Source organism: Corvus kubaryi, unplaced genomic scaffold, assembly GCF_017639235.1.
Source record: "Corvus kubaryi isolate FWS band 111438036 unplaced genomic scaffold, C.kubaryi_AGA036_p1.0 37398, whole genome shotgun sequence".
NCBI classification, from domain to species: Eukaryota; Metazoa; Chordata; class Aves; order Passeriformes; family Corvidae; genus Corvus; species Corvus kubaryi.
In genome coordinates this window covers 16,038,067-16,054,718 of record NW_024581137.1, presented here as the reverse complement: position 1 = coordinate 16,054,718, position 16,652 = coordinate 16,038,067, and the positions used below count along the sequence as shown (strand labels likewise).

Here is a 16,652-nt window from a genome sequence, read left to right as displayed (position 1 = left end):
AATACGTACTGTATTCTATACCTGATCCATTGTCATTAGCTTGAATGTATTGAGTCTCATCGCCTTCCAAATGGACATAATTTTCTGACAGAGCTAGCATGTGGGAAGGACATTTATGTATATCCCAGAATCTGTAAGTATGCTTTTTCAAAAGCAAGTCTGTAGTCTCTGAGAGGAAGAGCAAATAGTTCTAACTACAAACATCATGCTCTTATACTATTGTTAGAAGGAAATAGAAGGTCTGCTTCCGTGCAGAGGTTCGGAGTTCCTATAAATTGTGAAGCAATGCATGGCAGTTTATCTTGAGGTTTTAAAATTCAGGACATCAATTAGAGAAAAAAAATCCTAGGAGAAGTTTTACTGTAACTTATCCTCACTTGTGCTACAGTGTGATTATTTTTGCCCGAGTGTTTGAAATATGCAAGAAGCCATAATCTTATCATGACTCTCATTGTACTTCTGAGAACATTAGCTGCCTGTACTTGTAAGCAAAATGCCAGATAATTTCTGCTATCCCAGATCTAAAGAGGTAGGCAAAATGAACTAAAAATACCTGAAAAATAGCAGAGAGGAAAAAGGGGAGGAGAAAAAAATTAAACATAGTGAATTCCCCACATCTGTTGTAATGCAGCAATACTCTAGTCTCAGTGAGTGTACAAACAATTGTTACGGTGTTCTCCTCAACCATTGCTACTTTATGTTTACTTTTTTCTCACCAGGAATTCTTTTTGCCATGTAAAGCAAAAAGGTTGAGTCTATTTTCTTCTAGTAAAGGCCTCTGATGGCTTACTTTAATCTATTCTCATTCCAGTAATAAATTTTAAATATTTAAGTAAGTATAAGGCTGTACAAGTTCAGTTTCAACTTGAATGAAAAATTGCTTTTTTTCCCATGAGATTCTTTTAATTTAAATTAGAGTTTTTTACAGCAGACAAGAAATATGTCTACATTATTCATACTTGAAGAGTTAGTTCCATTCTTATAATTGAACTCTTCTTGTCTTCATCCTTAATCTTTCATATTTCACACTAATATTCATATCTTTGCACTATTTGAAAAACATAATGAAATCATCTCTGCTCATTTATTAAAATCCTGATTTCAAAATGATAGTCCAGAAGCAGTGTTAAAATTTGTATGGTTACAAGCCGGGGCTCTGAGATTATCAAAAGTGAATTTATCTCATAAGAGCAAAAAAGTAATTTGAAATGAATAGTTGGTATAATGAATATGTATTGTGTAAGTGAAATGTGACTGCCAAGACATTTCAAGCTATGGTTTAATTTTTAATTACTGTAGTATGTGAGATAAAAATCTGAGATTAGTGTCCTTTTTCAGATAAAGGGCTACTAATATTGCTCTCCTCTGTTGATAAATACAGCTGAAATACATAAGTCAGTAATTCATGCTCAGCTTTCAGAGATCGTCTATGGAGACCATTTTACCTGTGGACTGTTATTATTGATTAGGACCAGAAATTCAAGGGGACAACATGATAATTATATTGGTCATTAAAGACACATGAATATTCTCTTGTGTTCTAGACAGCTTGAAGCAATCAATGTGAAATGTACAAGCAGTATTATGGCTCTCATTTAAAGACTGCCTTTGTACTTGGAATATGCCCAATAATGAAGCCTGACAGGGTAAATATTTCACTGCACTTCAGTATTTATTCTTTTAAGGAGATGAATCTACCTTTTTCCATCCTCACCTGAAATGATTCACGTTCTTCATACATCCAAGTTTAAATATTTCAATTTAAAAAAGGCATTTGCTTTCCAAACTAAAGTCTATTTAGTCCGCTATAGTTCCAGAGGCTTTCTAATTATTCCATTTGAAATGTCACTGTGTTTCAATATCCAGTCAAAATACTGAATATTTACATTTTTATATGAAGATAGGTTTGCTTGCATTCAATTTCAGGCAGAAGAAAGTTCATTTGCAAACTCTGCAGGAACTTTCTGAAGTACAGAAAATGACACCGCGGGAACGAATGCAGCTGAGGAAGTTAAATGCTGCAGATGAGAAAGCAAAGAAGTTGAAGTAAGTTGTGCCTTAACCATGCAATTTTCCCCACCCAATAGTCTAATGAGAGAATTAGAATATTCAAGGTAGAAATAAAAATAAAACGGGACTTCAGCTACTCAAAGTCAATGAGGATTTTGGATGACAATAAATCGCACAAATTATTTATGTAGGAAAAAAATTAGAACATTAGCCCAAAACTGGTGCTTTGAGTACCATGTTTCTGGTTAAATAAGTATATGAGAGATTTTCAGATGTGTTACAATAGGAGCCTTTTTTTGAATGACTGGTTACGTTAAGAATTGCACAGTCTGAGGAGTTGGACGTTTAGTTACAATCCAGCTTTTGTCAATTGTTTTGGCCTCAGAGGTTTTAGAAGTTAATAGCTCAGAGGATAGATAGTCTTGTCAAAGGATCAAAAAGGGGTAATGGATTTGTTGTAAAGGCTTTATGATTTATGGGTTTTTTTATTAAGTGAGACATAATAAAATTTTTGGAAGAGATTGGGTACAGTTTCTGATGGAATCTGAGAAACAACTGAAAGGCTTTGTTTGGGTTTTTTAATAAAAACCGGAATATACTGTTTTGATGACACATTTGAAGGAAAAAGCTAAGACCTTCATGTCCTTTTGGAAAATATGTCTGAAGAGCACTTGTGTCTGACTGGCATTGCTACATAAATTTATTCTCATTTAAGAAAACAAACCCCTCCTTGAACTGAAACCACTGTATAGAAAGTATTAAATTTAACACCTCTTCTGCATGGTGCTTTCAGTAATATGGTAGGCCAATTCTTGTACTAATATGAAATTTATAAATAGGAAGTCTGTCTCTTTCACTTTTTAAAAATGAATGGAGATTAAGAAATAATACTACTTGCAGGATGGTTCTAGTTTGGTTTTCATTTTCATTGCCTTGCATTTTGATGTTTTCTGTTGAGATTTTCACGTTTTCTCTTTCCCACAAAACCAAAATGAAATATATTTGTTTTTTAATATGAAGGCAATATTAATATTCAGACCTTATTCTCAGTCATGAATCTTTAAAATGGATTTACATTGAGCTCTAGATCATTGTCAACTGACTGGCTGAAAATTTTGGAAACAATGCAAAAATGGTACCTTCTCAGACAGGAGATCTGCTTCCAGCAGTGCAAATCTAGAGATGGATGGAAGGGGAATATAGTAATGGAAGCTGGAAAAAGTGCTTAATATAGCACCCCTCTTAAGTGGTTCCACGCAGAAAACCATAGTTAACAACTATGGTCCCCCAGAGGAAGAGTTCATAGAACACAAATGTTGCATGCCTATCTACAGCTGAAAGGTCCCTGCACTGCATGGTGGAATAAAGCCCAAAGTATTTAAGATCTTTGGGAGAAATAGAAAAGACTGGGACTAATAATTTACTATTTCTTAATTATGTTATGCAAGTTGTGAAAGTAAAATATTATAGTGTTTGGAAATAAGGTCGGAAATCTCTTTTTGTGTTCATTAAAACCTGAGTAGATGCCATGAATATTTGGCAACATGAAAATCTCAGTACAGAATTTGATTTTCCACATCTGCTTTTAGAAGGTCCCTTTGTGCACGCCCTGATATCACATTCTAAATACAAGTGTTCTGTATTTACAGGTGGCTGGCAGAAGAAAAATATCAAGAAAATATCAAAAGAATGCAAGAATTCAGGTCCCGTAATTTTCAGCAGCTGAATGTCAATGTCCTACACGTAAGTATGGGCTGTTGTTTTGGAGGTCTCATTTATGTGTACCCCCAGCGTATAACACTTTTCTGTTTCCCACATGGTTTCTTTAGCACTAGAGGCACAGGCCTGTAGTGAGACTAATAATTGGAAAGTGCATCAAAGTCTGGACTGCTTAGCTGAACCTCTTGCTCCATGATGAGGCAAAGTACATTCAGTTATTCACATAGGGTTCCACAAGCTCTCTGTTCATTGCAGTTTTATTTTCTTAAGTTACCCTTTCTTAATTTACCCTTAAGTTACCCTTTCTTAAATCTGAAGCTGCTCTCTGAAATGTTTTTACTGACTATATGACATTGAAGTTCAAAATACATTTCTTTTCAAGATGTTTAGAATTGTAATCCTTTAAACACTCTAATTTGGCATGGCTGTGGGTTCCTTTCATTTGGTTAAGAATGTTAATGCTTCAACCGGTGTTTTAGTAAGAATGAAGGCTTAGAATGACTCCTAGAATAAATTGTCCTTTGCTTTTAAGCTATCTGCAACAGAAGATGAGCCAGTTCAATTCTAGCACCAATTCTAGGGTCAGTTTGGAAATAGTTGGTGAACGCATCGCAGAAACAGTTTTTTATGTGCTTTGTATTCTATCTTTTCTTTTGCATATCCTCTGGTTTCCATTTCCCACTGTGTCTAGAGAAAAAAAAAGTTAAACCTGCTTCTGCTTATGACTGAGTCACTACTGATCATTTACAAAAATGTTAGAATTTTATTTTAGTATTTGCTTAGTACAAATCCCAGGAATTGCATAGATCAGGGCAACCATTGTGTTGTGATCCTGCTGAAAGCTCCATTCCTGTTTCTCCATGCTGCTTCGTCATTTGACTAAGGAATTTGATGAGCAGACTTCAAAACCCCTCATTCATTCTCAGCCAGCCACTACATGCGACTGTGTGTCCACAGGACATGATGAACCAAGTGGAAACGAGACAAGTGAACTTGGCATGTCTGAACTTACAGGCCACGGTGAGAATTCAAAATCTGATGTTGAAATGAAAATTCCTATCAAGAAAGAAAGATTTGTCCCTTGTAGTTAATATGTGGTGGGGAAACTGCAGTTTAAAAAGTGGTCAGATTTGTAAAGTTGTCAAAAAATGGGGAAGAGAGAAGGAAATTAATCTGGGTGGATGTATGTACAGCTGATGTATAGCAAGGTTATGCGGCAGGAGGTCTGTGTTCCCAAAGTTCGAGTGACCTGTGAGCAGAGATAGTGGTGAATGAATGTACTTCCTCCAAATGAGATACTGAATTAGAAGGAAATAGCTTAAACTTTACACACATGAAATGACTAGCGTTAGAAAAGCATTTCCTAACTTACCTCTCCAGGGAAAAAAGGAGTACAAGAATTCAAAGTATTTGCACCTTCGGTACACTTCGATGCCATTATCTTTAACAATGAGAGAAGCCAATGAAAACTCTTTAAACTCTGCTTATCTACATTGTCCTCAAATACTTAGCTGCTGTCTAAAGAATATGAAGTACTATATAACATGTATTTTTCTGATATAGACAAAAAAATAGTCAGGCTTTTTGAAAAAGTGGAAACCTTGTGTTTAATGAGGAGAATATTTTTAAGATCAGATTTATATGTTTTTTCCTACAATGTTCTGGAGTACTGTCTTGCTCTTAAATATTTAAAAATCATTGTGCAAGCACTATTATGGTGAAAGATTTTAAATCAGATTTGAATCTTGCAAGTATGCATGAATACACTTTAAAGTAGGAAGACTACTTTTCTCTAATAACAATGCCTTTTAGTGTTGGTTTACATACATCTGCGAAAGTACAGGTCATTAAATAATAGGCATCAGAATCAGTTTGCTTGTGGTGGGTTTTTTTAATAGCAAATGGTGCTTTTTTCCTTCAATGTACCCTCATTTGTGTCTGTGTGGTTGGCTTGCTGTTTCACAGTGTGAGGAGAGATGACCTGTGTAGGAGAGAACCCAGCTGCTAAAAATACATCCTGGGGGGAGGTTGGGGAAACGTGCAAGGGAGGACTGAGAGAAAGCAGTAAACATGGGTGAGAGATGGACTTGGAGAAGCATACAAAGACTCCTAGATAGAAACAGAACAACATGCTTGGAAGGAAAGAAATGAATTTTTCTGCCTTTAGAGGTCATTAAGCTGTTAGACTATGACAGGAATGAGATGCATTTATATCTGTGATGCAAAAGTTGGGTCGGTCCATTGTACAAAACTGAATGCATGTTTAATTGCTTGTGCCAGAGTCTCTGACGGAGGAGTGGTGAGTTCATGACAAAAAGGAGTTATGGATAGGCAAGAGAAATTACATAGTTTCTCTTCTTTTCTTTGTGAATACCTTGTTATTCCTAAAGCTGATGTCAAAGCTGTTACTTACTCTATTCAGTATTCATGCTCTTCTTTTCCTTAAGCATTTCAGTGCAACCATGCATATCCTACATGTCTAATTATTAAGTTATTAATTTCACCTTTGTATTTGAAAATGTAGAAACTGTTCCAGCTATTGATTTTCCAACAGAATTTTGTTCTTGATCAATGGCTATACAATAATAAAAGAAAAAAACTGGAAGCAAGGCTATAAAATGGTTTTAGCAATTGTCTTACATGTTAATGAATCTTGCTGACCCTGACTATGTTAGCAGAAGAAGTTAGCCTGTCAAAACAAGACTAACAAACTCCCTACTTACAACTAATAACTAAAAACTGTTTAGAAAGGAGATAAAAGGCAGGAGCAACTTTTAAGTTACTTCGTGGCAGACCTGAAAAATGCTCTCAAGAAAAGCTAGGGATAGTATCCCAGACCCAGCAGGTATAGAGGAAAGGTGAGAGTATCTGTGGCTCATAACCTGCAGTCCTTATGAAATTTGCAGCATGAGCTGAATTGAAGAGCAGGGCTTGGAATATTGAAAGACCAAGCTATTAAAGGATTAAGGAAAGGAATAGAGAATAAAACACCTTGCGCTCCTCTTTCAGTGAAAGTTATTTAAAGCGTTATGAATCACAGTTTTACGTCATTGTGGAAGGTGCCAGATGCAAAGCTCAAGGTTTAGCTTTAGTAAGTAGTTTTGAATACTGTGGCATCTTGATTCAGTTTTAGTAGTGGTAGTTACATTTAATTGAAAGTTGGGAAAAATAAGGCAGTTTACTTAGATAAACAAAACCCACTATGACAGTTTGGGGTTTTGGACTCAACAGTGGACAAGTTTTAGCAATGACAAAAGGATTCAGCTGCTACAGACTTCCCAGAGAAGTTTAAGCTTCTCTCCATGTTTATGTGTTCAGCAATGATATTCTGAACATTGTTTTATTCTAACTAGCAACCCTGTGCACTTGAGAGACATTTGAAAGAGTCCTTTGAAATCACCTGACCAATTTGTTACAGCTGACCAATTTGTTAGTCTTCAAGCACATTTATTTTCTGGAATATGAAAGATGTGATTGGACCCTGTGGTTTTGATGTGGAGATGAATTCATTGTACTACAGAAAAGCTTCCTCAAGATTGTTTACAGCTGGTACAAGTTCTTGAGAACGTAAAGAAATTACCTGATTCTTATTCCTAAAGAGAAATACTTCAGGCAATGTAAATACTGTTTTTTTAAACAAAATTTTTAACAAAATTTTTAGTTTTTCAACACTATGTTCTTTATTATGCCATCCAGCAATACTGTGCAAATTTATTCTTCTCTAAAGAGGCTAAGAATGCTGATGAGTCCTGTTGGACTGATGATTTTTAAATCTGACTGCACTTGCAAAGCTGCACCAGCTTTGGTGCACCTTGAGCATCTGTTGCCTTTCTGCCTGTTCACTTCTGGGATTTCAGGCACGTGTTCTGCAGCATCCTTTATGCCTCAGGAGGACATAAAGAACTTGAGGAGAGGGGAAATCAAAGAAACATGAACTTTTGCAGACAGAAATCACTTTGAAATTTTTCTTCTCTTTTGTTACTTCAGCATGAGAAGAAGGGGATCCAGTTTTAACCTGTGAGTGGGCAGCAGTGAAAAATTATGTGAATAGCAAGTCATGATATTTTTGTTTTAATAAGCTAAGAGAGGAAGCTGTGCATGTAACACACATAATGTCTCTGTAGAGACATTATCTTGGCTCCTGTTGGTGCTCTGCTAGAGAGAATGCACTGTCCCCCAATCCCACCACTTTCCCATCATTTGCTTCTGTTCCATGGAAAGAGTACAAGCTTCAATCTGACTACTACGTCTAGACTGTACTGCCAGAGACATCTACTCATACTGTTCTTTTCCTAAAGAATTTGACCTGTTTTATGCATTCTGTAAATTTCCCCAGCTTCTCTGTGTAGAAAGCTGCTGCTTGGCCAAATACTGCAGTCTTTATGAACCTTCTGATTTCTGGCTTAGATTTACTGCTGGCTGTTTCATGCCAGAATTTTTAAGATGCATTGCCTTATTGCCTTGCAGCTTAAGTATTTCTCTCCTCCTGTGCATAAACCTCTCCATGACACTTCTATATTGTTCATTCATTTTAACTGTGGTCACTTGTAGCATACCTGGACCTTCCGTCCTTATTCTTTCCGTATGGTGCTTCCTAGCTCTTACCTCAGAATTTTTAATAGATTATTTTGGTTTTAATGCTCTTAAGTTTTGAACTCACAACTCTGTTCTTTGAGTTTTCTCCTTTTCCATTATTCCACTTCTCAGTCATCTAGTGTTTGTTCTTATATTATCCTGGTTCTGACACTTTGTCTCTCTAGCTGGCATGCATGCTAGATCAAAGGATTCCTTTGTTTTGGCTATTACTTTTCTTCATACTGCAGATCTTCAGAGAGATGGGCATGGTTTACATTACTTGCAATAGTGAAGTTTTAAAAATGTGCTTTAAACTTCTATTTCTCTGAAGTTGCTATAATAAATTTCTTAACAGTTTTTCATCTTTAATCACACTGTCTAAATTAAACAAATATTCCCCTTATATGTAAAAAGACAGACAATGGAGTGGCTAAGAAAGAGCTAGAAAAAAATTACTTCTATGATTACTATTAGCCATATTAAGTAAGTAACTGAAGTATGTTGAGTGTATCATTGGAACAGTAAATGTTCTTACTGTATTGTTTCAGCTAGTTAGACCACTAATGTGTTCCTTAGAATACTAAACCTTTGTAAATAGAAGCAAATGAAAAATGTTTTTGCTTATTTGCAAGTCTTTTATGCAATAGCTTTAATCTGCATTAAATTTTTAGATTGGTTAATTGGAAACAAAACTTAAATTATATTTTGATAATGAGATATTTATGAAAGATATTTTATAATTGCGTTTAATATTTGTTGAAAAATGGTTATATCTCCACCTTATGTGTCCAGGAGTTTATGAAATTGTCATCATACAAATAATTTAATGCTATAGTGGACAGAGCAGTTAAGAATATATTGTACTACTGGGAACAATTTTGGTTTACTGTAGATATCTTTGTGTCTCTTCCATCTCCAGTTTCTCCAAGTACAAGCAAGAGACAAAAGAGCTGAAATAAGATTTGTATAGAGATAGTACACAGAAGCACTGAGACACTGTCAGTGTTAAATGCAAATATTTGTGTGTGTGTTGAACATATATATATGTATATATCTGTACACTTAATTTGTTTTCAAGGAGCACCATAAAATGGAATAGTAATGATTGACGTTAGGAATAGCTAATGATTAATAACTGAATTCCCTTTATATTTTGATTTGGATGTTTTGTTTTCTGCTTCATTTCTCCAGTTCATTTTATTGCTTAATTATTTCTGAATGTTAAAAAGCAAGTTATTTTGCAAGTCATGGCAATGACACAGGAATGCAAAATGTGTCAGGATAAACTTGAACCTATATTTCCTGTTCTTGCTGAGGGCTACCTATGAAATAAATTATTAATTTTCTCTTGCTATCATCAAAAAGAAAAGCCACCTAGCAATAAATTGCTTAACATCACACAGCCACACCCCCCCCCACCCCCCCACTGTCTCTTGACCAATTTTTTATAGAAGCTATCTCCATTTGGACTAGGAAAGATAGGCCAATGTACATTTTTTCTGGAGATTATTGTGTTTTCAGTGCATATACTTATATTTCAATAGTGGTTTTGTGAAAATACTGGTGAGGCAAATTATATTGTAGAGCTGGCAACCAGAGGTCAGTTCATGTAAGAGGAAAAAACCAACAAAGCTGTGAAAAAGAACTCTGCATATTAAACTGCTAATTTCCATTAATGATAATGACTGCAGCTGGAATAAAATCATTCTTTTTATAAAACATAAGCAAAAATTACCAACAAGATAATAGGACCATCCATGACCTTCCACCCAGCCTTGGTGTTACAGATGAATGTGATCAGTGTCTTCCTCTGCCAGTTAGAACGAAGCAGTTCCATCTGGGCAGGTTCATTACATGTTTAATGTTTAATGATGTGGCCTCCTTCTAAAAAGCTACTGGAACCATCACAAAAGTAATGCATTGCTTCCTAATACAGAATTATAGGTCATCTTTGTCTTCTAATTTACCTGATTGAGAGCTTGTAGTCCACTTTTCTGATTCAAAAAGAATAACCAGAGAAGCAGATACCCCCTTTTCCAGGGAACTGGATATTGGCGTTTGAAGATGCAGAAGGTCATCTTTGCCCTAGATTTTCACTGATGGACCACCTGAGCTTTTCTGTGTGTGCTAGGTAATGGCAGATCTCTCACTGCGTCACATTAATTGTTTGAGTGCAGGTAGTTTCACCTTGGTTGCAATGTCTTCTAATGAAGCCAGATTGTACACCACAGCTCCTCTCAATTCTTTGTATGACTTGATACCTTTTGACTTGCCTAGGTTTGTAGAGATATTTAATAAATTAGGGAACACTACTTAGGGGGACTTACTGTAAAGAATCCTGAGAAATCTGTATCAGACCATGCGTTGTACCCACCTATGTGGGAAAGTAGTGTGGAATATCTGAAATTTCTTAGTTTACCAGACAGAAGATCCTCTAGGTAGAGGAGCTCAATCTTTGCAGCTGAAAATAGCATGAAGAGCAAGGCATAATCCTGTTATACAACAGTAATAGCTAAAGGTTCAGGGTTTCTGATTCAATTTCTACAGTAGAACTTGCCTTGAAATTGGCTACAGAATCATAAGCTGTATCTAGCTTCTAGATAGTTCAGTGCAATTACAGATGCAACAAAAACTAGCCTTTCCTTACTATCATTGTTGATCCTTCTGGTTTGGATCAGTGTTTACATTTGAAAGATACTGGGTACAAAGCTATCTGCACTACCAAAAGCCCAGACCTTTTACAGAAGCCACAAGGAGTGTTAAATTCAACAAGCTACACTCTAACAGGCATGAAAACTTAAAGCCATGCTCTGGCATTCGTGGCTAAAAATGCCACTTTATATTCATATCCATTTCACAGCTGATGAGACATGGTAAACAAGGGTGGAGAGGATTTACTTTTTTTAAAAGGTGTTCAAGAAATTGTATATGTATCTATATTTTTAAGGGCTTGTCCTCATTGTACCACTTCGTTGCCTGGAATGAAAGAAAGCCAAAGCAAAACAACACTGAACATAAGGGGCACTAATAAAATATTATGTTCTGCATTTTTGGATTGCCAGCTGGGGCTTCCCTTGTGTTCACATCCATTTTTGTAAGAGTCCCAGCTCTGCATAAATTGCTATTGCAGTTAATAGATGTATTTGTGTGTGGGAAGGGATCAAGTTAAAAGAGGAGAATAGCTTCAGTTAAATACTTGTGGTATTTAAAATCTTTGTACAGAAAAATAATGTAACAATTTATTGCCATATGAATAATATTGTATGATCTCTCTGATCTGTATTATATTGCTTTGTATTTCTGTATACTGCAAAGATTATAACTTGTTAAATTCCTTAGCTTAATATCTTGGAAAACATTACACCTGGCAAACCCCTGATTTCACTACAGTTTCAAAATAGTGAAGTATGTTACAGTAATTGTGTACATTATTCCTGTGTCTCCATGGCTAATTTTAAGTTATGGATATATTGTTTGACTTTCAAGTGGGCAAAGTTCAGTTGGCCCTCAAACAGGAAATGTTCACTCATTGTAAAATAATGGGCTTTTTTTCTAGCCTGTTATTTTTACAAGCTTGGTTAAAGGATTTTCAAGGTAGTTTTGTAGATCTTGGAAGGTTAAAAACCTGTAATATTTCCGAGCACATCTTTAAGCATCTGTGCACACACCCCTTTGTTTTGGTGCCTGTAAAATGGCACTTAATCATACTGATGGGTAACTGAGTAACACTCCAAAAGATGACCGTACAAGTGATCATGCTGCTCAAAGGCTTTAAGGAAAGTCAAGTCTTCTTTTGTTTTTCAGTCTGGTAAATCAAAATAAAGCAGAAGAGTATTTATAATAAGTGGCATTAAGCACTTTTCTGCATTATTCTTGTTACATTATCCTTTGTAATCAGGAAATCTTGTCTCAATTAAGCAGACAGCATTGCTGTGAGTACTGCTGTGTTTACCCATTGGTCTCCTCTTTCATGTGGTTACCGTACTTCCAGGATCATAAGGCGTATTCCCTGACTTCCTGCCATGATAGTGTGGGATGCTTGTGGCGAGAAACTCGCTTGTTTAGTTCTAGCATTTGCAGTTACCAGTCCTACACTTGTCCTTGGAAGATAGGGTGACAAACTCCTGAGACTCTCACAGGATCTGAGGGTGTAGCATGCTCCTCTGACCTCCTCATCTGTCTCTTGTTTTCTTTGCTCGGTTTCACACTGAGCCCAACTTGTCCCAGATTCAGTTAAAAGAATACTAAATCTGATTTATTCTAGCAAAAGCAAGATTTAATGAAGTTTGCAAGTTTTAGTCAGAAAGTGGAAAATTAATCAATTTTTTTTTTTTTTTTTAATCATTGACTAAAGCATTATTATTGTTCTTAAGTTCTTCCCTAGAAGTATTGCCTTTGGAGAGCAGGAGTTGAATTCTAGCCATAACCTCCTCAGGAAATCTTTTCCAAATCTATCTACTCTTCAACATGCCTAGCTACTAAAATCTTTTCATAGCTTCACAAAAATTCATAGCTTACTTCTTACAAGAAGTCTTGCTCTTGCAGATTCACAGAGGGAAGCTTGCAGAATGAAGTCTTTGCACAGCAGTTATGTAAAAAAACCCAAACACGTTCAAAGTGTGGGGAGAGCAAATTATGTTACTGTATAGCTCCTACTTTTTTCCTAACCTATTTTTCATACTGGTTTAGTTTGGCATTGATAAAGAGAACCTATCTCAAAATTCACCTTGATCAATGACTACAGTTAAAATTATTCTGGCCAACTCTGTTTAAAAATGGCACAGGAATTCCCTTTACTCTTTCTAAGGCATTATGTTAAAAAACATTTATGAAACACTCTGTGAATTTAGCAATTAGAAGCAAATGCACTAAGTCAAAATTTATACTGATTGTATAAGTCAAAAAAATACTGCATGCTGGATTCTATAGCAGATACTTTCAGATAATATCAGTGTTTTAAATCTTCCTTAGAAAGACGTTAGTTTTTATTCCAAGTTGTCCTATGTGCAGAGCAACCTAGCTTTACACCGCACGTTAGACACAAGGTTAAATTGATGTAAATAAAGATGCACCAGGCTTTTGCTTGCAAACAAAGCATCAGTGAACAGGATGGTGTTGAAGATCATTTTATAAGGACTCCCAGTCCAGCCCCAGCTACAGTTTTATGGCTTACTTATCAAACTAGAGAGCATTTCTGGGGAGCTGAAACAAGTCATATGGTGTTGTAAGAAGCTGGAGGCAATTCCAAGTGAGGAAGAATTTTCTCAGAAAAAAGATGTAAATGCTGAGTTAGTTTGCAGATTCTACCAGTGCATGTGACTGTCAGACAACTAGGTGGAGGGAATGAGAAGGTGACAGCAATGAAGATCTTGGTCGAATTCTCTTGCTATGTTTTCTGCTTCACAGAGCAAAGTGTGCCCCTGTAATCTTGTAAATATGTGCTTTCACAAGTTCATTTCATCTAGGTGTTTAAGGGCTCAATAGCTTTTTTCTTGGTTGCAATCATTAGCTTGTTGTTATTACTTTTTCAACATATAACTTATATTACTACTTATACCCAAATTAAATGCATGTTACATGTTAGCTACATCCAGACTCTTGTGTGCACAACTGCTTGCACCAAGTTTGGATATGAGCCATTCCCATTTGTTTTCTTCTCTTTCTGTAACTTCTAGTTGTGAAAATGCCCCCAGCTTAAGTCTTAAAAATGGCTTTCTTGAACCAAATCTCAGGGAGAAGGAAGTGAGTCTCTTAAGGGGCAGATTTTGTGTTAACACATGGACTTTTTCCCTCCAACACTGTTGTCATACTGAAAGGGAAACTGTCATAAGGTCAGTATCTGCCAGATTCAGGAGGAAATCTGAGTTTTTATTGGAAAGTATACTTTGACTGATAAAAAAAGTTTAACTCAGGGAGTAAAGTAGTTCTAAGTTGATGACATAAGGTCACTTTTCCTTCAATTTATGTCTCTTGGTCTGCTCATGCTGGAAGCAGTGCAAATAGTAGGGCAACTTCTACAATAATAAGGACTCTTTATGCATAAAGGGAATGGCTTCCAAAACTCACTAAGTGCTCCCTGTTATTGACTACATCACTGTGTTGTTCTTTCTTTTCATTCACTCATCATTACTAAAAAGATTTCTGAATATTTGGAAGATTTTTAGATTTGCTGAACTTTAAACCATGTTTGAAACGCAGCATGGCTTCATCGTCACTGCCTACCAGAGCTCCAATTTCTGCATGCATGACAACTAGGAAAACAGAAGAAAAGACAACAAATTATTCAGAAAACCAGGGAAAAATGTGGTTAAAGTGTTCCTTGTTACTGTTCAGTTTTGTTAACCACTCCTTTTAAGAACTTCTTTTTTCCTCTCTTGCTTTGTCTCTGTACTTATTGATAAAATACCAGGAGATGGAAGGTTTAAGGAAAAAAACCCTGTGTCCTTCAAATAAAACATTTCTCTTGGAAATTTCATTTTGGTTTAAAAAAAGATAATTTTTCCTTGGAAAAACACTTTGAAACTTGCTGCTTTCTTTCTAACATCAAGTAGTAGGTGATTCCCATATGGCCACTCTGATTTACATCCTCTGTATCTCTTTTTCTAGCCTTTTCACAATAGGTAATTCTTCACTCAGTGACACTCACAAATTAATTGAAGCTTTTTTCTTTTTTTGAAAAGCAAAGAGGAGAATTATAAAGTATTAACATTTAAATTCGGTTATATATCCAGTTCTCAGATAGAAGAACTCATTTTACTTTATGTCTAAGTTGCACATAGTCCTTTCATGCTTATCCAGACGGATTGTACAGAACTTTCATGGGCACAAAAGTCCTGTACATCCCCTAGTTGATTTCTTAAATGTATGTTCTAAGAGTCTGTTTCAGCCTAGTTTAGAAGAGATGGACAAAAGATTCCACTGACTTTCTGAACAATGAATCTTCAGAGCTTGAAAATGCATGTATCATCTATACCTGACCAAAGGATGGTGATTCTCTTTGACCGAAACTTTTAAAGTTGAAGGGTTTTGTCTTGCACAGGGAAAAAAAAACCAACTCAACCCCCCAAACCAATCTGAGTGGTCTTAGATTACAATAAAGGAGTTATTTTATTTTTTCTAACCATATGAGTATTGTCCTGAGCTGCAGAGGGACAAGAGCCCTTGGTCTCCTTTGTGGTAGAATTTCTTATTCAGGATGATGTAGCTCAGGGAAACATATCTCTGTGTTTCAAACTTCTCTCCTACTGAGAGTGCTTCAGCTCTTTATGTTTTCTACCTTGAAGGCAGAAGTTCCTTTCTGTTTCATCCCTCTGTGATAACTGATGAACAATTCTGAAGAGAGCTGCCCAGCCCTGTGCACCAGCTCCTTTTGCCAGCTCCTAAGTTTCTACTTAGCTTGTTTAGTGTGTATATTAAATATGTGCACACACATAAATAGATCTGGGGTGATTCTAAACTGTTTGTGAGGAATCGCATAGCCACAGCATTATAAAATAATTTAGGGCAGAATGAACCTCTGGCAGTCTAGTCCAATCCCCTGCTCAAAGACATTTTTTTCAGATCAGGTTATTCAGGGATGTCTGATCAAGTTTTGAACACCTCCAAGGGTTGATTGAGCTACTGCAGCTTCTTTAAGCTCTGTTCCAGTATTTGATCACACTCTTTTTTTTTCATCGTGTCAAATTAGAATTTATGATGTTCCAGATGATGTTTGTTGTCTCTTGTCCTATCACTACTCACCTCTGTGAAGAGACTGGTTCCATCTTCCTTTTATCCTCTGGTCAGATAGTCATAGACAGCAGTAAGGTTTCCCCTTTACCTTCCCTTCTCAGGGCTGAAGGGACCCTGCTCTCACAGCCCCTTCTTGCACCCAGGTGCTCCAGTGCTGTGCCTTGCCTGGGTGCCACTGTGGCATTTGCTCCAGTAGGTAACTCCTGCTCATGTGGGCTCGAACTGGTATTTGCTGATGTATTTCCACAGAAAAGAAAGGATCAGGGGCGCCTTTGTGTTGCTGATGGGGTCCTGCCAGTGGGTTGTCTTGCAGCCCAGTGCATCACAGAAGGAGAAAGCGGAGGAATGATTTTTCCCTGCTCTTGCCTCAGCTCCCAGGAGGGCTCATGTACAAAGCCTTGCAAGGGGGGCAGTGCAAATGTCTTTGTCCTGGCCCTCTCTCTCACTTTGCTGAGTTCTCTGTGTCAGTCTGTGGTAGCAGAGATGTGGCAGCACCACTTTCTGGTGTCCTGGTTCACGTCACCATGTTAGGAGTCCATTATGTCTCATGAGAGTGAGTCAGAGCAGTTCAGCGATTTGCTCCTCACTTTCCTGTGTGCGGTACTGTGCAGACAGAG

At 36.6% G+C, this 16,652-nt stretch overlaps 1 protein-coding gene across 1 annotated transcript in view; it reads left to right on the top strand.

Annotated features, from left to right (window-relative positions):
- NEK11 (NIMA related kinase 11) overlaps window positions 1-16,652 on the top strand; it is an 82,778-nt gene that overhangs the window by 37,062 nt on the left and 29,064 nt on the right. Inside the window, 3 exon segments of the mRNA XM_042044119.1 lie at window positions 1,927-2,046; window positions 3,660-3,753; window positions 4,614-4,749. Coding sequence (XP_041900053.1) covers window positions 1,927-2,046; window positions 3,660-3,753; window positions 4,614-4,749 — 350 coding nt within the window.